This window comes from Anguilla anguilla, chromosome 6, assembly GCF_013347855.1.
Source record: "Anguilla anguilla isolate fAngAng1 chromosome 6, fAngAng1.pri, whole genome shotgun sequence".
Taxonomy (NCBI): domain Eukaryota; kingdom Metazoa; phylum Chordata; class Actinopteri; order Anguilliformes; family Anguillidae; genus Anguilla; species Anguilla anguilla.
In genome coordinates this window covers 30,638,389-30,661,749 of record NC_049206.1, presented here as the reverse complement: position 1 = coordinate 30,661,749, position 23,361 = coordinate 30,638,389, and the positions used below count along the sequence as shown (strand labels likewise).

At 40.1% G+C, this 23,361-nt stretch overlaps 1 protein-coding gene across 6 annotated transcripts in view; it reads right to left on the bottom strand.

Annotated features, from left to right (window-relative positions):
- itsn2b (intersectin 2b) overlaps positions 1-23,361 on the bottom strand; it is a 140,102-nt gene that overhangs the window by 109,329 nt on the left and 7,412 nt on the right. For 5 of the 6 annotated variants that reach the window (XM_035422487.1, XM_035422491.1, XM_035422486.1 and 2 more), the window contains one exon: positions 2,711-2,835. In XM_035422487.1, the coding sequence (XP_035278378.1) occupies positions 2,711-2,717 (7 nt within the window). In that variant the 5' untranslated portion in view covers positions 2,718-2,835. Of the gene's footprint in view, positions 1-2,054; positions 2,074-2,710; positions 2,836-23,361 lie in introns of those variants that run through there. The other variant, XM_035422489.1, reaches the window with a different exon arrangement.

Sequence of the window (23,361 nt, the reverse complement as noted above, 5' to 3'; positions counted from 1 at the left end):
TTATAATCTTTAAGTTCAACGTTTTAATAAATTTATCCATTCAAAATACCATTTAGTCCAGATAATGAAAGCGAAGTTGCTGGAATCCTATTGCTTTCATTCCGATTATTATTATTTTTTGGCATCCAAGCAGCAAAGCCCCCCCCCCCCCCCCCCCCCCCCATATGTTTCCGCCCATAACTCCCAAACCGTGTGGTCTAGAATCAAAATGATTCCTTGGCTCATGCAGAACGAAATGTATATTCCCAATTTCACTACGCACATGGCAAAATTTGCCATTTCCAATTTTTTTAACTTGCAAGCTAGTCTCTGCAGTTTGATCCTCCATAATTTTCAAAAAAATGTTGACTTTTTAAATAATATGGTAAATAAATGTAAGTAAGTAAATACTTGTAGGTAAGTAAAACTCATGAACGCTATCTCTGATCTTCATGAAATTTGGAATAGAAGTATGTGATTCAGAGGCACGCAAGTTTTGGCACCTCTCTGCCAATAGATGGTACTATAAGAGTCAAATAACTTTAATTGGCAATAACTCATCAACAGTTTAGCAAATCTGGATTAAATCTTTTGACGAAACATACTTTTGCGAACTAGTTCTAGGCTGTTGAGGCTTGAAAGAATCTGTGGAGTATGAAATTAAATAATTATAAAAAAGTGGAACTTTCTAAACATATGGTCACCATATGCAAATCAACAGTTGTGGGTGTGGCCATTTTTACTAAATTTTTACCACAATAATGCAGCTCGGAGGACGCAAACTGTGAGACAAAAAAAAAAATGAACCACAGCATATGTAATCTGCACAGCTGAGGACATGAGCCTAAAATACAGGTTTGGGTTATAAAAATAAATAAATAAAAAACAGCTTTGGAGGAAACACGTTCTGTGAGGAGTTTCTAACTAGGCGTGCATTCCTTTGATGGGACCTGCTCAAATGGGGGGGAATTCGAGAGTCATTTTTATTTTTAGCCAAGTCGGCATTTTTTTATGAAAAAAGAGGGCACAATGATTAATTATGAAATTAAAATATATCATTTTCAAATCCCATCGTCTGGGTATTAAATGAGTTTTGTGCCTCATAACTAATATGAAAGTGCCCTGTGTACATTCACTGGAGAATGGTTTGTAATTCTGGAACTTATTGGTCAAATTTCCACAGGATCAATTGTTAAATCTACAAAGTGAGAACATCTGCCTTTTCACCATAGCTTTCAGTCTCCTTGTTTATCAGTTTACACACAGGCACCTGACAAGGTTCTTTTCTCCTTCTCCTGTCAATGAAATCCTTAAGCCTAATGATACCAGAGCACATTACTTATAACACTATAGTGCCAGTGTAGGTACAGTCAAGCTTATTTGGCTAAATGGACAGTCAAACAGGGAAAGGTCATATATGACCACCAGCTAGCTGCTCAATGACCACTGCATCTCAACAGCAAAAATGTCAGTTCTTTTCAGTAAGTCATTCTGATTAGAACCAGTGTAGGTACAGGCTTTCCTCAAAATTTTCTAACGTCATAGAAGTGGAGTGTTCTGTCAAATACAAACTAGCTAACTCATATCAAATACTTGTTAACAGAACAGAATATTCAACACTCTGAATATAGCCTACCTAATTGCAAATGTAAATTAATAGGGTCACGTATTTTATCATCATTGTTGTTATTCTTTGCTGCACATTACCTTTCAAGAGCATCATTTAAAGCCGTTAATTTAATTCCACAGTATCTCTGAGACATAAGAGGGAGATGCCTTTCAGCCACTGCCATGTACTGACGGCATTCACTCAAATCTAATTTTAAGCCAACAGCACAGAAATACACAACACTAGTCCTTTAGTTAACCAAGAACTACAGCACAAAAAGTGTCAGCCACCTTCTGGCACCAAAGCACTCCACAATCAGCCCACAGAAAAACTGACATTTCCTCATATACTTGCCCGCCACAAACTCGAATAGCATTTGTTGAAGCATGCATATAGCATCTTAATACCGACCGTGCCAGTAGCAGACAGACAGATAGAACAAGAGATCCTGCAGAAAAGTACAGACCCATGTTCAGTAATAAGCAGCCCTGAATCCATCAATATCCCTGCAATATGCGACGCTGACCAGATCCACAGATGTGGACGTTTCCCTGGCAATTTCACGAAATCTGTCAGACAAAGCTTTTGAAAACTAAAACCATATTGATGATGCATTTTGGCAAGGGATGGGATGGACATTTTGTGACATCCTCCCTCTGGTTATTTCTGCAGCCCTCTTATAAAGAAGTGCTGCTTTGACAGCAGCCGGGAAAGAACTGCAGAATGATATCAAAGTTGATGCTTCCCTCTTTTTTAGTTTCCCCCACAAACAGCACTCTCATGTAAAAATTAGCATCTCATAAAATATCATCAGAAAATATCATAGCAATTTGGTCCTCAGATGCCAATCAAATTGTTGCACTCTTTGTACAACTGGTATGATTGTGTCTCCCCCCCCCCCCCCCCCCCCCCACCCCACCTGGCAAAGGAGGGGGAAATAGAAGCACTGAGCCATAGCGTAGTAAAAACAGCAAAGTAGGCAAGAGACTGGCTTGCTGCGGCTTCCAGGGTTCCAGCTCAATTTCTCTCTGTAGGGACAGCAAACCGCTCGGAAATACATTGACACCATTCCTCAAGACGTGCACATCACCACACACATGCTTATAATAGCGGTACTCTTACCATTCATGGCTGCAGGAGCGGTGTGGGGGGGAGGGATGGAGAGGGAGTCGGGGGGGGGGGGGGAGGGGGGTCGCAGGCAGTCCCAATCTTCTACTCAGCAGGATAGCTCACAGTCATCCGCATCACTGGAAAAAAAAGGAAAACACAACCTCCCATTAATAATGCAAGCAGAGCACAGAGCTGATCAGACCAGCACAGACACGATGGGGAGGGAGGGGGAGAGTGGGAGAGAGAGAGCAAGCGAGAGAGAAAGCGAGACAGAGAAAGCGAACGTGAGAGAGAGAGAGAGAGAGAGAGAGAGAGAGAGAGAGAGAGAGACGTTCTGCATAGACCAATCTGTGACAATGTCCACCGGGCAGATAGAAAGAAAGAGAGGGAGACTGCTGCTTGTATAAAATGTATAAAATCTAACAGATGCCCTGTCCAAGGCTACTTAATGCTTATAACTTGTATACATACTGGAGGAGAAGATGGGATAGAGAATCAGAGAAAGAGGGAGGGGGAGACAGAGAGAGAGAACGCAAGAGAGAGAAACACGAGAGAGAGAGAGAGAGAGCATTTTAAAAAGACCAAAATAATGATTTTCCAAAAAAAAGGCCAGGTCTCTGTTTCACCTTCTGTAACACAATATTGGAAGACAACACAAATTACACATATCTTGGTCTGAAAATCAATGTATCAGGGAGCGTTAACCTAGCAGTGACTGCTCTAAAAGACAAAACCAAAAGAGCATTTTATGCCATTAAAATTTTTTTTACAACATTAAAATACCAATAAGAATATGATTCAAAAATAACTGACAGCGTATGACAGCCGACTGTGCTATATGGAAATGAGGTATGGGGCTCACTTAGCCATCAAGACTACTTACAATGGGACAAAAACCCAGTGGAAACCCTGCATGCTGAATTCTACAAAACAATACTCCAGGTCCACCGAAACACACCAAACCATGCATGCAGGGCAGAATTAGGCCGTTACCCTTTACTTATTAACATTCAAAAAAGAGCATTAAAATTCTGGATTCATCTAAAACAAAGTGAACCAAATTCCCTCCAATATAACGCCTTCCTATCCCATGAGCTAAGCCCCAATAGAAGTCCTCTCAGTCAGCTCGCCCTGAAACTATCAAACTGAACAACTAACAGCACCAAACCATGACCAGTTTCAGACCAGCACTGTTTCAATTAAAATCAACCAATTAATAAATCAAACAAAAGATTATTATTTGGAGCATTGGGAGATAACGACAAAACTACAAAACAAACTAAATTGTTATAATAAGCTAAAAAGAAGTTATGAATTGGCAGAATATCTCTCCACTGTCAGAGATATGAAGCAGACAGATCCTTACCAAATACAGACTAAGTGATCACAGCCTAGCCATTGAAACAGGAAGACACAATCAAACATAGCACCCCAAACAGGAGAGGATATGTGATCACTGTGAGACAGGAGAGGTTGAGACAGAAGTATACTTCCTTCTACACTGAAAAAAATATATTTAAATTCGGAAGGAGTTCTATGAAAAAATTAAAATAATACATCCAAATTTTGCCACAATTCCGAATGAACAAAAATGACCCATCCTACTGGGTGAAGGACACACAGCCCCACTAGCTGCGCTGTATGTGACAACCTGTCATAAACACAGAAGCTCAATGACTGTCAACACCAGCAGTTAATTCTTGTCTGTATTTATATGGCAGCATACTGTTTATGTCGTATGTGTGTATAATGTGTGTATATTAGTTTACAGGTTATATAGTTGATTTTTATTAGTATGATTTTGTTGTTATGACTGTTAACTCTTTATTTGGCAACACTGTGCATGTCATGCCAATAAAGCACCCTGAAATTGAGTGGGGAGAGAGAGAGAGAGAGAGAAAGTGCAACACCGCTTAAACAGTGTTCTCAACATATTTTTCTCCATCCCTCTCTAACACCCTGCATGTGAAACTCTGTGAAAGCATCCTTCAGGTACAGAGGAAAACGGCAAACAAGGCATGCAGGACAGAAGTAAGCCAATATACTGTACCAATAAAAATAAAAAAGAGCCATCAAATTTTGGAAGCATATAAACATGAGCGTCCCCAAATTATATCATTGCAAAGCCTGCAATGCCAACAAAATATGAACCCCAGCTGATTTCTGTGTTGAGCACAAGCTGTGTGTCTCTAAGCGACTCTTGCTCTGCCATCACAGGCTGAGGAAAAGGAATGTTGCCCAACTACCAACCACTTTCAACATTTATCCAGTCCTTGTCTGCCCCTTCAGGGTATTACACACCGAAACCACATGCTTCCTACACCAGGAATACCACAAAATGTCAGTACTGGGTTACTACTATATTAGTGAATGCAGGCACTTAGACAAAAAAATTAGAAAAAATCAGGAAGACAATAAACACTTGTTTTTTGTGAATAGGACATACATTTTGATCACCAATTTGTCTGGCTGCTATTTACTACAGATATAGGATGTGTTAAGCCACCATTCTTGTCGCTGAGGCACATTACCATCAAACCAAATCAGAACATACTGGTACTGTAAAGATACTAATGATATTGTAACGTGTTAGAACATATGATATTCAATGCAGTAGTTTATAGAAATGTTCGTGTTGCCTCTCCTTCAGAAATGATGAATTTTCAGTAAATCACAAGTCTCATTTTTGTGCTAGATAAAAGAGAGCATATGGGTAGAATATATCTAAAATCTGTTACATTACTGTTGCAGACCCTAAGAGTTCCCATACTTACCCATGCTACAAATTCAAGGACTTCTTGTGTCCTTACAAGTTCCCATTCCCATAAATTTAAAGAAAGACCCAAGACGACTGTACAGTAAGAAGAACAGTACAACAAGAAAGTTGTACTATTAAATCAACAAAAAAATAAAAATAAATACTGTCCCAAGCTTTCAATCTAAATCCAAACACCAACCATTTGAAGCAGAATGTGGATTCTGATGTTGGATTAGCTTCAAAGGGCATAAACAAAGTTTTTCCAGATGGTTAGAAAAAAAAAAGCCTGTTCAAACATCTCTCAGAGGTAACGTAACATGACAAGTACAGGCCGTTCAACCCAACAATGTGTCTTATTTTCCTAACTAAATTGTACCTCTAATTACCTACAGACTAGATAGTATCCAACACCATATCCAGCTAGGTCTTCAAAACCCCAATAGTTTCTACCTCTACTACATCACCTGTCAGACTGTTCCACAGCCTATTGATGTTTTTGATTCAGGAGGAGCTTCATACGGGAGTAATTTTCATCAAGTGTGGGAGCCATGCTAACTGCAGATACAGTTCATCTTAAGCATATCCTAAATCACATCCAGGTCTCTGTCCCCAGCCTCTCCTCATTCACTTCAAAGCATTTTGCCTGGTACAAGATCAGCTGGTCCAACCATAATCCTAAAAGTTTATACTGATCTAGCATTAGAATCATGATTTCAGTTCCCTTATTTGCCTTGTAGTGTGGAGGGGACTCAAACCCAGCCTTGTTCCCTTCCTGGTGCGCACACAGGGGCGACATAGCTCAAGAGGTAAGACCGATTGTCTGGCAGTCGGAGGGTTGCCGGTTCAAACCCCACCCTGGGCATGTAGAAGTGTCCTTGAGCAAGACACCTAACTCCTAACCCCTAACTGCTCTGGCGAATGAGAGGCATCAATTGTAAAGCGCTTTGGATAAAAGCGCTATATAAATGTAGTCCATTTACCATTTACCATTTACACAGGGAGTCATTATATCCCTCCTCGCCAACGCTGACCACGCCTGCTACAACTCTGTCCTGGCAGACACCCTCGCCGGAAAGCAGAGCGTTGTGTTCCCCTTTGTCGCCCTGTCCCAAATCCATGTAGGTCACTTCCTGCCATAGCCCAATGGGGTTGAAAGAAACACTCCAGCCAATTAAGGATGTCCCAGCTACTGTACAACAAAGCAGCTGCTGAAAGACAACTCGCTTATACTGCTCTGATGAATCACATTACGGGATCAAATGTGTTCTTCTGCAGCCTGCTGTTCTCACACCTGAATGTGCATTACACTAGGACTATGAAAGATCACTTGACTTTATTTCAGTTAGTTTCCTCAGAAGCAGAGCATGCATAAACAGTTTTTTTAAATCATAAAATGAGGCTGGAAGTGACCCAGACAAAATCTATTACCGAGTAAAAGTACTTCATGCATTTCATGCTGCTGTAAATGCGTTCTCCCCACTGATCGCCTAATATAGCCTAAAGGCTGCTGCATGGCCCAGATATGTTGTATGTCTGTCCTATATTCTGTAGATACACTTTGCAGACTATGCTTGCAGCCTCACCCCAGAGACTCCTGCAGCCAAAGGCGCCTGGAGACACACCATGTCTCCCCTGCCTGGAACTGACGCATGTGTTTAGAATTTGTATGTGATTATATTATCCTCCAAATCATTCTGATAGCATAAAGGTTTGTCTGTAACTGAGGCTATTACTGCAACAATTGTTTTAGTTTGTCAGTTCATTCTGTCTATCGTCAGTACAACTTGACAAAATGTGAACTCTGTCTGCACAGTCAAATTTAATAAACAGTACAATACAGTACATTACTGGCCACAGATGACATTGGCCCAAGCAGGATTTAGGCGGAATGTGGGCGTTAATCAATGCACTAGAACAGTGCCTAAACAGGTTCTTCTGAAAGGTAAATGAAAGAGAGAAACACACAGCACTCACTAGAATATTATAAACTATTGTTTTATTGCATCAATGTATGAAGGCACAGCATGCACAAACATTTCAGCCTAAGCATTCCCCAGGGTGCTGAATGTGCCAAAAAATAAACGTGATTTATTTTTTTATTTTTTGTGTGTGGCAGGTAATGGGCAGCTAAACAAGCTATATGACCCAATCCTAACTGGGTTTTGAAGTAGGGCTCCTATTTTCACTCCTACTGAAATGGAAGCCATTCTCCTGCGTAGGCTCTGAAGCTTACAGAGCAAAATTTATTTTAAAATACAATACACATTATCTGGCCCTGTCCCCAGTTGCCACTCACCAGTATACTGATTTATTCTATATGTTGTCTTTCCTGCTGAAGTACTAAACAGGTCTATGTAATGGTTTTATATTTTAAAGCAGTTTGGATAGGTATCTCTGGGTTTAATTTTATTCCCGCTAAAAACTGATCTTAAAAATATATTTTTTTTTTAAAACATCAGTGATTTTGCTAATTTTTAATACCAGGCATTTCATAAGAATATGAATTTCAGGTCCAATAGGATATCATGTTTGGAAAGTAATGAGGAGTTGAGAAGGCCTAACATTTCAAATACCTTGGCTCAGCGGAATCGGTGAGATAAAACAGATCAACTTCCTACAGTGTGTGTCTAGGTTTCCTGTTACCGGCATCCCATGACTGGATTGATGATAAAATTCAAATCTCCATATTACTTAATGCACAATCATGCAAGTTGTCACTGTTCACATAGTAACTCTGCACAAGGTCACTGTTCTCAGTGGGTCACTGAGTTCATGATCAAGCACACAGCACCTGCATGTATAGCAACTGTGCACAAGGTCACGGCCATTGCAGTAGTATGTAGTTGGTCACTGCATGCATGGTTACTATCCACAGGGTCACATTTCTTCAACTGAAAGAGGGAAATTTCATATGGCCTCAATCTCTGCAATGTATGAGCTATTTTTAAGCCTGTTTCTTAGTTCCCAATCCACTCCCTGCCCTCTAGGGACTTCACATAAGGCACACAAGCAAGGAAAAGGATATGACATCCAGTACAAACAAAAAGCCCACGTAGCATGGGGAATTGCCCCATCTAAAGTTTAGATAAATGAGAGGGTGTCTTGAGTATGTGTAGTGTGTGCAGCACGTGTGTGCATGTGTGTGCGTTCATACGCGCATATGTGTGTGTGAGAGAGTTTCCTGCAGTCATATCTGGACAAAATGGCCCACCTAGTTTAAAAAAAAAAAAAAATTTACAAAACCCACCTGAACAAGCAATATGTACATTGGAATATTGTTAGTAATAATTTAATAATTAATTCCCAAGTTGATATTGAGCTCAAAACAACATTCAACAGAAACAGAGCACCAGGGCAGTTAGCTATAGAGGTCAGCCTGTTAACTGCACTGAGTAAAACCCAGAACAGCTCTTTTAACTTCAATCCATGTTCCAGTTTTTGGAGGGTTCAAGGTTCACAGGTTTCACCTGTGGTTGTTGGCACTCCGTTTCATTCTTTTATGCAATTAAGCGGATGCTACTGTAGTTAATTTAACGCATCTAAGGTTGCACATAAACTTGAAAGCAGTCAAAATTTGAAGCGTGACATTCAGTACCATAAAATCGTATTTCATGGACCATTTCAAAAAGTTTTACACGTTAATTTTTTTTCGTGATCTGCTTGAAAAACCATTTTATGCTCCCACCTAAGACATTTCAATGCAGTAAATCCCAAAGTAACAAGCTTGCAAGCTAAATACATCGGGTAACCTCAGGGGACTGGTGGCTAACAAGCCAGCTAGCAATTGCCAGAGGCTACTGAATCAAATCGCTTTAGCTTAGTCATAAGTTAACTGCCTACATGTGATGCCTGGCGAAATAAGCAAAACAACCTAACACTGCGAAAAGAACATTGAACAGCCCTCTTATCAACTAAAGTGATAAAGCTAAAGCCGCGTTTCCACCGCAGGAACTTTCCCCAGGAACTAGGAACCTTTTGAGGAACTGAGTGCGTTTCCACTGCAGGAACCAGGGTCTAAAGGGTCTAAGTTCCGGGGACTTTATTTTACCCCCAAAAAAGTCCCTGCTCAGGGGGTAGCACTTTCCAAAAATACCGGAACTTTTGGGGTGGGGCACAAGCGCTGAATATTTCTGATTGGTCGACTACTCGCAGTATTTTATTTCAACCGCCATTTTTAAAAAGCTGCGGCGGCAAACCGATTTATTTTCATTATCAATATCTTGAATTCAAACTATGTTATGCGGCGCAGTAGCCTAGTTTTGGTTAGAGCCTGCCAACGTTTTGGAACAAATGAGAAATTAAGATTAAGGATTATAACGTGTGCTCTTCTGTTCTTTTCTTGCTTTAGTATTAGTTTTATAAAATGTTAAGCATTCGTGGTGGGACAGCATATTACGTACCAAAACATTCAAACGGTTTAATTCGGTTGCTGAACATTTTCGTCCGGATTTTATTTGTTAGTCCGTTATAATTGACTCAAAACGTTTGACTTATAGTTATGTGAGGTATGCGGTAGTGCTGCGTAATTTACATTGGGGATACAGTAAAAGCAAACTAGAAATCACCTTCCGCACTTTTTGTCAGGGTAAAATAACAGGTTAATTCTAGTAATCGTCCCTTTTGCTTTTTCAGAACGCCATAATTTCACTCTGCGAAATTTTCAATTCCACAAAAAGACCAGGAAGACTAGACATATTTATGGTGCATGATTCGCATCTAGAGGGCACACTCCGCTGCTCCGCTAGTAGTAACTTACTACTAGTGGCTGTACCACTGCAATATTAATTTAAATTTTCACGCAAGTCCGAGTTTTCATTCTATTTATTCTTGTCATTTTGCGATTAGCCTATATTGGAAATGACGATAAGAGTCAAATTAATCAATTCAACAGCAAATAGTTTACGACGTGTGCATGTTTTCTGCTGTTGTTACCAGTTATTTGTAGAATGTGAATGCATTCTGTCACCTCAGATGTCAAGACATGAAAGTGAATGGTTGCATAAAAACATAATGAATGTGTTTGAGAGGATATATAAAACAGTTACAATCTGCATATTGGCCTGTTATATCATGTTTGTTGCATAACAACGGTCCAAGTCGAACTACCAACGAGAGTTTTGCTTGACAACGGTAAATAATATGCCCAAACGGCCGCGGAAGAATATTTCAATTCCAGGTGATTAAGTCGATAAAAATCAATAAATACTAAAGTAACCATATATAGTCGTTGTATAAGTGGAATAAACCCCTCCGGCTGTCCCAGTTATTGGAAAATAATGTACTTCGGTGGTAGTACGGGGTTACAGAAGAAATCATAGGACAGATGGACTGACGACGACGTCGCTTTTACATACATCAGCGGACTAATTTGCCTAATCTTCGCGGGACTTTAGACCGCGGTGGAAACGCAGACAACAATGGGCTGAAGGAACCTTTTAGTTCCTGGAAAAGTAGTTCCGGGTACTTTTGGTGGAAACGCGGCTTATTACACTTATTTACTGAATAAAAAATGGTTGTTATACAAGTAACGTTATGTACATACTCATTCATTGTCTAACATTAGACTTAAGCTGTCTTTACACTGCCAAGGCGGGTTAAAATGCTGTAGCAGACCTGGGGTAGAATTAGTGATGATCAATTTCCACAAACGTTCTTTATCCACCTTTTGCTCGGTATGAACATCTTTACACTGCAGAGAAGAATTCGCGGGATTCGCTGTGGCTCGTGCAATTATGTATCTCGTGCATCATCATCGTGAATGATTGTTGTGTGATATTTTTGAAACAACTGCCTTGTTTCTGGTTTTGCTAGCTAAACTGTTAAAGAATAAAGCTGAGCTGGGTGTTAAATTAGCAATAAGAAGAATAAAACAAAAACAAAGGAGATTTCTTCAAAAATGGCATCAAGGCTGAAGGAACATATGAGGAAGCGTAATAAAATAATAACAACGCTAATCCATACTGCCGTATTCTTTTATTTAGTTTTCTCCGGCTTGACATCTTTACACAGAAATCAGACCCGGCTCTGCTCCACCTATACTAATAATGGTAATGTTAAGGCCAGTTAAGATCAATGATTCGCAACGAGACAAAACGGTTTTAGAATGTTGCAGAGAAAATTGCAGCCGTGTGAACTGGTTAGTTGCAAAGCCTCTGAAGCCGTTGCCTAGGGTCTCAAAAGACCCACCATGTCAAATCGCCAAGTGCAGTTTTAGAACGTTTACAATCAGATGTCTTGGAATTTTGCAAGTTGCATCCAGTCTCGTTGCGAATCATTGATCTGAACTGGCCTTTAGTTAGCTACGTTGCAAGGTTGCAACTAGGTAGCATTGCATTCGATTTGGTTTGCGAGGTCGGTACCGGTCGGTAGCGTTAGCTAGCGTTTTTTCTAATTGTTAGCTGACATTAGATTGTGTTAATTACATTAGCTAGCTAGCTAACGCAACGTTACCTGATATGAGAGATGGATACTGTGCGCAACGTTGTCTAAACTAATGTTGCCTTTATTGACATGGCCCGGGAGCTAGCGTTAGCTGTGCAAATAGCTATGTAATTTAGTAACGTTACATTGTCATCAAATGTAATATGAAATCTACAGCAACAAATAATGACCTCTCATGTTACCCAAACACATATTAGGGTTCCATAACCTCCCCCACCTTAACGCTAGCAGACACTGGAAAAACCAGTACGCCGCTCACACACAAGTGAGTTGAAGAGCAAGCCTGTTGCGTTAGCTCCGCCTACCCTCTCTGGCGGTCCAACCACTGATGGGTGATGGAAAACGCGTCACCATCTATGCGCCACTTGTAATTTTTTCCTGGGAATGTCGCCACAAACAACCCCGTTCTTTAATCATAAATTATTATAATAATAATAATATAAATTAATATAATATTAGGCTCAATCACCATTGTGTTACCTAATTCAGCGATAGATAGTGACTTAACAGACATTTATTTTAATGAAAATCTTCGAGATTATTACTTTAAACCAAACATCATTCCCATGCTGCTATGTGAGTAAATCTGAAGTGATTTATCTGCAAGGAATGGCAAGCCAATGAGAGAAAAGTACAGGAGTTTTCTTCACCTTAGATGACCTTATTACACCCCAAGCAGTTAATCATTAATGAGTGTACTCTATACACAAATTCTCCTGAGATTTCACCTACCAAATGTTCCATATCATTTGCGGTACAACGAAAGTATAATTTATCAGTGGTGAAACCAAATTATATAAGATTTTCCAGGACTGTTTTACACAATAGAAAAGGCTCAAGGCTTAAAGTTACAATCTCAAAGATCTCCGTTTCATTCTCTTTGGCGGTACCGATGGCGAGAAGCGGTAATTGCAGGTGTGTTTTTGGACCTCACTTCCCAGAGATCCAACCGGATACAACCAGTGTCGCCTGAGTGACGTCAGTCAGTTGGCACCTGGGCCACGCCTCCATAACAATTTGAGGTCACCAGTACACATGAAAGCGAAAAGGGAATGATGTCTTCTGAGACGGTAACTATAACACTTACTATTTACTGAAATAGTCTAACATTAGGCTAACATTATTCACTGTCTAACAATAGGCTAACTTAAGCCGTCCTTACACTGCCGAGCCGGTTTAAAATGCTGTAGCAGACCTTGGGTAGAATTAGTGATGATCAATTTCCACAGATGTTCTTTATCCACCTTTTGCCCAGTATGAACATCTTTACACTGCAAAGAAGAATCCACGGGATTCGCTGTGGCATGTGCAATTATGTATCTCGTGCACAATAAACATTGTCTTTCTTGTGAATAACTGTTGTGTGATATTTTTGAAACAACTGCCTTGCAAAATGTTACCCCTGGTGTTTCTGGTTTTGCTAGCTAAACAGTTCGAGAATAAAGCTGAGCTGGGTGTTAAATTAGCAATCAGAACAAGAAGAATAAAACAAAAACAAAGGGGATTTCATCAAAAAAGGGCATCAAAGCTGAAGGAACATATGAGGAAGCGTAATAAAATAATAACACTAATCCATACTGCCGTATTTTTTTAATTTAGTTTTCATTTCGAATTATCAACAGCTCCCTCACCTCGCTGTCCCCCCAATTGCCCCTCTCGATGCTGGCCATCGAAGCCTATTAACTTAACAATATTATTAGCAAGCTAGCTCCAATTTATTATGGTTCTCCGTCACTTGAATTAATGCCAAGTGACTGTTTTGCCAGTTTCCCGCTGACAGCCCAATTTCCACGCGCTGTAATGGAACGCTTGTAGTGGCGCGCGAGATGGTTACCATGGCACTTGCTCCGGCTATTCTCCGGCTCTACTTTACACAGAACAAACACCGGGTCAGCTCTGGCTTTTCTCCTAGGTGGTGAGGTGGATCAGACCCGGCTTAGTTTAATCCACCTTTTCTCCGGCTTGACATCTTTACACAGAAATCAGACCTGGCTCTGCTCCACCTATTCCCCAGGGTTAATGCTCTGAGTAAAGACGGCTTTATTCCGATCATTATAATATATTGATGAACTTGATGGCAATGTAAATAATGGTAACGTTAAGGCCAGTTCAGATCAATGATTCGCAACGAGACGAAGCGGTTTTAGAATGAAACCAAACGGGTACACCTCCCCGTAGGGCTGTGCAATATAACGTGACGATAATTATCGATATCAATAATGGTCGTCCACACCATATGGTGTACTGCCTTTCTTTTCATCCTTTTCCCTTTAATTATATCTGATGTGATTGTAACCAACCATGCTTCAGAGGTTGTGTGAAATGCTTCCGGAAAATAACATCACCGCTGTTATCTACCGGGAGACCATAAGACAGCCAATCAGCAGCAAGACCTTGCAGCTTCTATGTGATTGACAAAAAACACCACATGATTACATGGAAGCTGTAAGACCTTGCAGCTAATTAACACCAAATCGATAACATTCCTTATGCTTTTTTTCTCCAGAAGCATTCCATGAGGCCTCTGAAGCAAGGTTGTTTACCATCGCATAATGAAAGAGGAAAAAAGGCAAAGAAAGGTTATACACTATATGGTGACAATGATTGATTTGATATTTATCATTGTGGTATATTGCCCAACCCTACATACCATTATTCAAAACCATTATTGTCATAACTTTCTGACCTATCTGTGCTTACTGTGTGAATTGGACTAAATCTGTTCATGGCTATAGATAACTTACATAATAAGTACTGTACCTTATCGAATCTGTGTTGTAGTTGTAGTTGTCCAATGACCTTCATTATGCACTTATTGTAGGTTTGGATAAAAGCGTCTGCCAAATAAATGTAATGCATTGTAAAAGCATTATTTTGCTATTCAGTGAGCAACGTTTCTCACCATTGTTTTGCCATACTTTCGGCCATTTTGTTGGTTTCATCTTGTTGCAATGATGGTATATGAATTTTTGGCAGTGAAAGAATATTTTTATTAACTCTAAGATAGATGGTATTGTCCAGTTTGTAACACTTGATTGTTATAGCTGCAGGTGAGACGGAGCATGGGGTGTTGGACGAACGACGCAACAATGGTGGCACTTACCAAACTGTATTTGGCATCACTATAGAGCATCATGTACTAATAAAGCTAAAACACAGAGTTTGTTGTTTCCAGTTGTAGAATGATTGCAGGAGTAATGAATGTCTGAGTTCAGCAGTCCCAGCACACTGGCATCCAGGACGCTAGGGGGCTTGCGTGAAGGGTTTAAAATGTCCTCATTTTTAATCCCATCTTAGAAACAGCAACTTTGGATGGCTCAGAAGAGTTTCATCCACATTAAACTGCAAACCTCAATTAACCTTGAATGACCACTTTATAGAACTGCAAATTCTGTCACACATGTAGCCATGTATCCTGTGGCTAAGATGCTAGGAGCCCATGAGTTACACAGTACTTAGGATAATATGGCCTGATATAGGGTTTGCAATGACAGAAGGTTGGACACCATAATGAATAACATCCCTCTCACTGTGGGGGGAATATTACTTCTGGTTCACATTTTTCATTTTTCATTTTTCAGTACACAGGTCAAAAGTTAGGGCACAGCTGTTATCAAACCTAACACCATCATCTGTAAATATAAATAAATGTATAATTAAAACCGGCATTAAAGTAACAAACAATATCTTTCAAATTTCCATGCACTAACGGCACAATTAAAATTAGGCCCATGAACCTGTGTGCTGATGAGAAACGGCAATTCAATGTTATTTTAGTGCGTTTCACCACTTTTTACAACAAAAATGTTCACAGGGGTTTATCGAGGGCAATGTGACCAAAATAATTTCAACTTGCATTACAATATAAATCCCTGAAGGTTCACTGTAGGCATTGGATTGTCACAATCACAGAGCCAATTGTACAATTAGGGATCAATTGTGAAAATTACCACGTAAATGTTGAATGTTTTATAATGATAATTGCATTTAAGATAAAAAACAGAAGACATTTGAAATGCAAACAACTGTATTGGGATGGGTGACGGTCACACAGATGAGCAAATAAATAGTATGCATTTCCTCCTTTACAACTAATCATATTCAAACACGAACAGCAAATTGGATGGATGAGTTGCACACTATAGAGGACTAAACATGCCAAAATGATATAATTATATAAATATGGGATTATTTATGAAAAATACGGAGTATAATTATATAAATAAATATACACTGTGTACCTTAATGTAGTGAGTTGCAGCTCATTCGCGGATAGCATCAAGCAATGCCCAATGAACTTTGAGGTTGATTTCAATGTCACGCCATTTGTCTTAAATAATACAAATTACAGGTTGAAAGCATACAATTAACCTGCAAGGTTGCTGCCAAATGCAGTTTGTTCAGTATGTAATGCTCACATTGTGATATTCACAAGTGGCATTTGGGCTGGTAATTTCCTAAAAGCTGACAACTTTCATAGGAGTAAACAAAGATTTTCTAACATTCTCCAAGCAGAAGGTTACGCTACACAGTGTTTAGATGAGTGCATTAGATGAAGCCTCAGCCTTGACCCTAAAGCCGCTTTTCCACCACATGGTACCAGCTCAACTCGACTCGACTCTACTCACTTTTGGTACCAAGTAGGTTACTTCGGTTTACACTGCAGATAGTACCCCCTTCAATGTAGCTGGTCGTTATTAGCGACACCGCATGAAACGCGTTGCTCTGACCAATCAGTGGTCTGCAGTGTTTTCACATCACCTTTTGGTATCGCCTCAGCTGGCTTGGAACCTCGACAGAGGTGATATAAAAAAAGTACCAAGTACTATCCACAACTTTTGCCCGATGGAAAACCAAAAAAGTCGAGTAGAGTCGAGTCGAGTTGAGCTGGTACCATGCGGTGGAAAAGCAGCTTAAAACTACACAATACTGCTGCAGCATTTTGGGAGTAGGCCTACAGTAGCCTACTTCCAAGCTAACTGATTATTAGCATATGAACAAGACACTGCAGTGACACTTGGCGAATTCTGGGATAGACACAAAAAACCATTCAAAATACTGTGCTGTACAAAAGGCGAGCAGGACCGAGGTTTGGGAGCCAAATTCTGTAGATTAATTTCTGTTATCACCTATTGGAACTGGTTTTACTGCTTCCGGGGGCCCACTTCTCCCCCCTGCCTTGGGTCAAGCCAAAGCTAACCCTCTGGGCCTGCCCCCTCAGGCACTACAGTAAGGGATTGGGGAGGTTTATTGCCCGGCAACCGGCCTCAGTAGACTCCCACCAATCAGCACGGGGCACCAAGCACAATAGTTTATGGTCAATCTCAACCCCACCCCAGTTGGGGACAGAGGGGATGCTTATCTAGCAGATAAGAAAGGACCATGTGATAGTAGTGCGTGTGTACCCAAAGTAAGTGCCTGGACATCTGTTTAAGCTGGGGGACAGCTTATTCTCATTTTATATTGTATATATTTCCTTTATGTGTGTATATTATGAGTATTATTGTATATGAATGTACAGTATAATGGTAGAACCACCCTGCATTGACTGTTATCTGCATGCTTGGAATGTGTATTAGTGTAAGTTCGCTATGTGTGTCTTAACAATTGACTATAGTTAATGATGTTAGTCCATGCTAGCTAATGCCTGTAGTTGCATGAGTGGGTCAGGCTCAACATGGCTGCCCTCTGCTAGTTTAGCTAGGTGGCCTCCAAAAATGGCCGCCGTACCCTTTCATTGAGCCTACCAAGATGGCCGGCTAATGCGGTAGGCTTGATGGCTCCATCTGGGGGTGAATAGCAGAATGGCGCAAGGGTTAAGAAATGTGTACGTATTAACTAGCTAGTACTGACAGATGCAGTTTCCTTGTATAGCATGTAGCAGCAGTGGCGTTCTAATTTACTGTTCAGTCATGTCACTTAATATTTAACCCCTCCCTTTTAGGACCACACCTTATCACACCTGTTCACATGGGATCATACCTGATCACCCCTCATCACCTCATCCCATTGCCCACCTCCACCTGTCTGCCTGTAATAATGTTCATAAAATTAGAATCCTTGTCCATCCGTGTTCTTGCTGACACCCCTTGGCGATCACACCTCAAGTGACAGTAAACCTAGGGATCCGAGGGAGCAGGTGCTGTCTGGATAGCAGAAATTATCCAGGAACACTGCCCTTCCTTACATGCGCAGATGGCAAAACAAGACTGGTTTGTTCAAACTCTGCTGATGCAAAAACACACATCTCTTCCTAATGACAAATGTACACTAACCATCCCCAAAGAATGATAGAGAACTCATAACCAAATTTAATCTCTAAACCTTGAACAGTTTGTCGGTTTTAACCTTTAGTTTTTTATAAGCCTACACTGCTTCAAACAACTTCATTATATGATTAGTCTTATTTAACCAATTCAGCACAGGCAATATAATCTTGTCTACTTTTTACTGCTTACTGTAAAACAAAAAACCTTATACAATACTTGTCTGCAGTTGTATGAACTGAAAGCATTGGGAACATAGCAGTCAATCACTGTCTGCAGTACTTAATTATTGGCAACTAACCTGGGGAGGGGAAATGTGATGATTGACTGGCAAGAAGTCTCCATCGACCTCTATCTGAGGAATGACTGAAATCATAAAGAAAGTCTTCATTTCACAAACAATTTCAATTGGCAATTTAAAAATGAATAACTTGTTATACATTTTTTGTATAACAAGTCAACAGGTGTGGTTTTGATTCAGAGAAGAACATTTTTGATAAGAACAGCAAACACTTCTCCTTGTGCTAACTTTACAACTGGCAAAAGACATATTTCACACTGCAATGGTGGCCACCACAAGCCTTTCAACAGGAGGGCTCTTTCTTACAGCAGAATGACTACTGCATTCCTCCAAATGACAAATGGTGAAGACAATTCATGCATGGAATGCTGGAAGACTGGGATTGGCCCAGCAAGATTTTATAGAAAATAGCTTCAAAGCAGCCGTTACAGGCCTTTCTATTTTGACTAGCTGGGACTGTGCTAAGACAGACCAGAGTAAGTCCAGTATTGAGCTGTTGTTTATTTACTGCTATATGTAGATAAACAAAATTAGTTTTAAAATAGGTTTATGTAAATGCGACCATTGGTTCAAAATATTCTTTTTCACTGAAAAATTAAAAGTGTTATAAAGTATCTATTAAGATATTGTTAATAACAGCAGAACCATCTTGGATACACATCATAACCAAACCAATATTTCTGTCATAAAACAATTTTAATAGGAGTGGATAGGATAGCATGAAAGCCTCCCATGCCACGACTCCACTTGTACACTTTCCTTAACGGGCTATGATCATTCTATTCACCATGAAATGTGTCTATTCTACAAACAAGTTCCTCTTGGCCTGTCTCCCAAGACCAGAAGTTAGTTAGCTCTCCCTCTCCTCCGTCATATTGGCTCAGCTGGTTCTGCCAGTACAGTGTAACCCACTGAGCCTGTTTGCTTTGAGTCTTGAGATAAGCAGACTGAGAGGCATAATGGGGCTGCTAATCAGGTAGATTTAAATAAATCCAAGAGTTGAGCAATTGGCCGGGTCCAGCCTGGGCCGCCTGCATTCGGCCGCAGAAGCACATACATTTTCAGTCTCGGCTTGCTGATGGAGCGGTCACTCCATACATCACCATTCAGGAATCCGGCATGGCAGGTTTCATCCAGAAGCACAAGTCATGCCGAAAGTTCCACGGGGCAGACAAATGAAGACAAACAGGACTAGGGAGCACCTGTGAAGTTGTGCAATCATCGCTAGAACACAGCCAAAGGAGAGGAGACATGCATGCTGAAGTCAAACATGCTAAATTAAGAATGTGGCACTGCTAAAATTGCTGAAAAAAAGTCAAAAATTGAAGATGGCAGCTTTGAATGGTAATTTTGTCAGGAATGAATGGCAAAATGTAATTAATATTAAAAAATATATAATTGTTCATAATGTTTGGAACAAAGTTTTTGTTTTATTTATTTTACAGACAATTCAGTGTGGTTAAAGTGCACACACTCAGCTTTTCTTTAAGGGTATTTACATATTAGGCTATACATATTGGTTTCACTATGTAGAATTTACAGAACCAGACATTTTGGGGCATATTAAAGTTTTGTAAATGAGAAGTCATCATGATTATTACTTTGCCACATATTCTTTGCGTGTAATGAGTACTTTAAGTCTGTGACCTGTAGACATTACTAGGTGATGCTCCGGTGATGCTCTGCCAGGCCTGTACTGTAACCACCTTCAGCTCCTGCTTGTTTTGGTGGCTAAATTGCCTTAAGTTCTCTTCAGAATATGAACACATAATGTGTTAAATTGGATTCAGATAGGGTGAATGACTTAACCAGTCAAGAATTTTCCATTGTTGCTTTGGCAGTATGTTTGAGATTATTGTCTTGCTGTAGGATGAAGCACCCTCCAATGAGTTTGGAGGCATTTGGTTGAAGCTGAGCAGATAAGATGCTTCTGTACATTTCAGAATTAATTCTCCTGCTGCTATCAGCAGGTACATCATCAATAAAGACAAGTGAGCCAGTGTCTCTGGCTGCCAAACATGTCAAAACCATAACACTCCCTCCACCATGTTTCACAGATGAGGGAGGGTGCTTTGGATCTTGGCCAGTTCCTTTTAGCCTCCACATTTGCTCTTGCCCTCATTTTGAAACAAGTGAATCTTGGTCTCATCTGTCCACAAACCCTTTTTCCAGAACTCTGCAGGCTCTTTTAGAGAATTCTCAGCAAACTGTAATCTGGCCATCCTGTTTTTGTGGTTAAGTATTGGTTTGCATCTTGCGAAGTAGCCCCAGTAGTTCTGTACGTGAAGTCTTCTGCAGACAGTAGTCACAGACACATCCACGACTGCCTCCTGAAGAGTGTTTCTGAACAGTCGGACAGGTGTTTGGGGCTTTTCTTCATTATGGTAAGAACTGGCCTACCATGCTGTTTGCGAGCTTACCAGTGCTCTCTTAGTTCTTAATGATGTTCCAAACAGGCAATTTTGGTAAGCTTAACATTTGGCATATGTCTCTGACTTTTTAAAATGAGCCTCATAATGGCTTCCTTGATTTTCATTAGCACAACTCTGGTCCCTATGTTGACAAATGCCAATAACAGACTCCAGAGGCAATCTAGAATCTAGACTAGATACTCAAAGCTCTCTTATACCTGCACTAAGGAAGCAATTGAAGACACCTGACTTATAAGAAACACCAGTGAGTTCACTTGTCCCAAATATCATGGCACCCCATGGGGGGGCTATGTATAAAAACTGCTGTAATTTCTACATGGTGAAACCAAAATCTATGGAAATACTATGTAATAAAAGCCGAGAATCTTTACCATAACCACATGTGACAGGCAGGCACATACATACAGGAGCACAGCTGAAATGATGGGGAAACCAGCTCAGCTTGACAGCCCTGGTAGCACAGGCTAGACAAGCATTACACCTATTATAAAAACAACAGCTTCCATTCAAAAGACCATCTGTTTACAAAACAAAGAGTACAAAGACATATCCCAGCTAATCAGAGATTGCCCCAGGGACGCTAATTCCCCACATTACCTGCCCTGGATGTTTGAAAACTGTGCTGTGGCTACATTAGACAAATATGCAGGACAGTCATGGCTTATGTCTTGAAGTTGAAGAACAAAATACCTGTCATGAAACACTTCTTTTCAGAATTACGAGTAGCTAGCTCAACGGCGTGATTCAGAGCACAGAGTGAACTCTCCTGAATAGATAGCAAAAAAATTGGCTAATTGTTGGCCAGCTATTTCAATCTGGCACCTTCACATTCCAACTATACCACCTCATTGCTATTCCCACTGTTTTTTTATTTTTATTTTATTTTTTTTAATATACCTTTGCGTTTTTCAGCAGTGTAAAATTACAGACAGGAAAGAAATTAATATTAATTAACAATCATTATATGGTTTAAACAGAGCTTCCCCTTAGCCTTGGGCTACAGCACCATTCCATGCTATGGGAAGACCACTGTTTAGGTTTTGGTCTTCCCTGAAGTGGCAGTAATCAGCCTGGATCCTTGCTCATTTCTGCTGTCAGAGTGGCTTGGGGCTGACTTCCTGTAGCCAATAACAAGTCTACAAGCTGAGCCCTCATGGCTGACAGACCAGAAGTTCTACCACAAAAAGAGCTGCACTAAGTCTCATTAAGTGCAGCTCCTGGCCCATCTGCACCTCAGAACTGGCTATCCTTCAGATTGGGCTGCAATTGATACCACTTTCACAATTTTAAATGAAAATGTACTACTGAAAGGGGCTTTTAAAAACCTTTTTAGAAAGCTTTTAGCAATTTGCACCAATTGAATGCAATGTCTAAAGCAGATTTGTATTTTTCAATGATCAGGTGGGAAGGTGGTTTTTTGTTTATTTGGCTATTCCCACTGCCTTGCGTGTGACATTTTAACGGCTTGAGTAAATCAGACATCCTATTAAACATAGGCTTTCAAAATTCAGTCTTAATGTTCCCAGTACAGACTGGGATTTGAACACTAAAGCACAGGTTCTCTGACTTTCTCTTAAGAGAAAGAACTCCTCTTTCATAGAGTGGGAGATTCAAATTCAATGATCCCAGCATGCACTGCAGCTCAAGAGAGTAGCCGTATTTCTTTCTTGTCAGTAATGCACAGGAAAACCCGATTAGAGGAAACATAGGGAGAGTGTTACGCTCCATTGACATTTTTAACCTACTACAATTCTTTATTGTTACTTCTGAGTAGGGCTGGGACCATCGATAATTATCGATAACATTGTGAAATCGATAAGTGAGATAATATTGTTTCTTTCATGCATAAATAAACATACTGCCAGTCACTTATCCAAACACTAAGCATCATTTCCTGACAGAATGCGATTCTATAACAATCGCCACAGATACATGGACACAGCAATGCCAAGAAGCATATCTGTCCCTTCTCAAAAGGTGTTCAGTAAGGCAGGACAGAATTAGGAACAAATTCAGGTCCTGTCTGAAACCAAAGAATGTGAACACAAGCTGTTGACATGTCAACTTATGTTTGATTGTATACATAATAATAAATAACAACTGTGGTTTCTCCTAGAGTCAGTAACACGTTGTGACCAGTTGTTCAAATAATGGTTTTACGTGACAGTAGTGTTTCCTGCAATAAAAAAATAAAGAAATGTTCTGTGAGGTGAACTGTGAGTGATCATTGACTTAATTACAATATTTAGATGCTCATAAAATGTATAAATATGTAAACTGTTAAGAACGCATTGCTGAAGTAGAGTCATTAATGACATCTTTGTAGTCCACCCAGTCAGCAGCATACAGGCACAGAAACATAGTGATTGTGTTCATCAAATTCTTAGCAAATGTGATCTTCCATTTAATTTATATTTTTAAATTATATTTATGGCTAAGAGTTGATTATTTCACACTTCACTAAA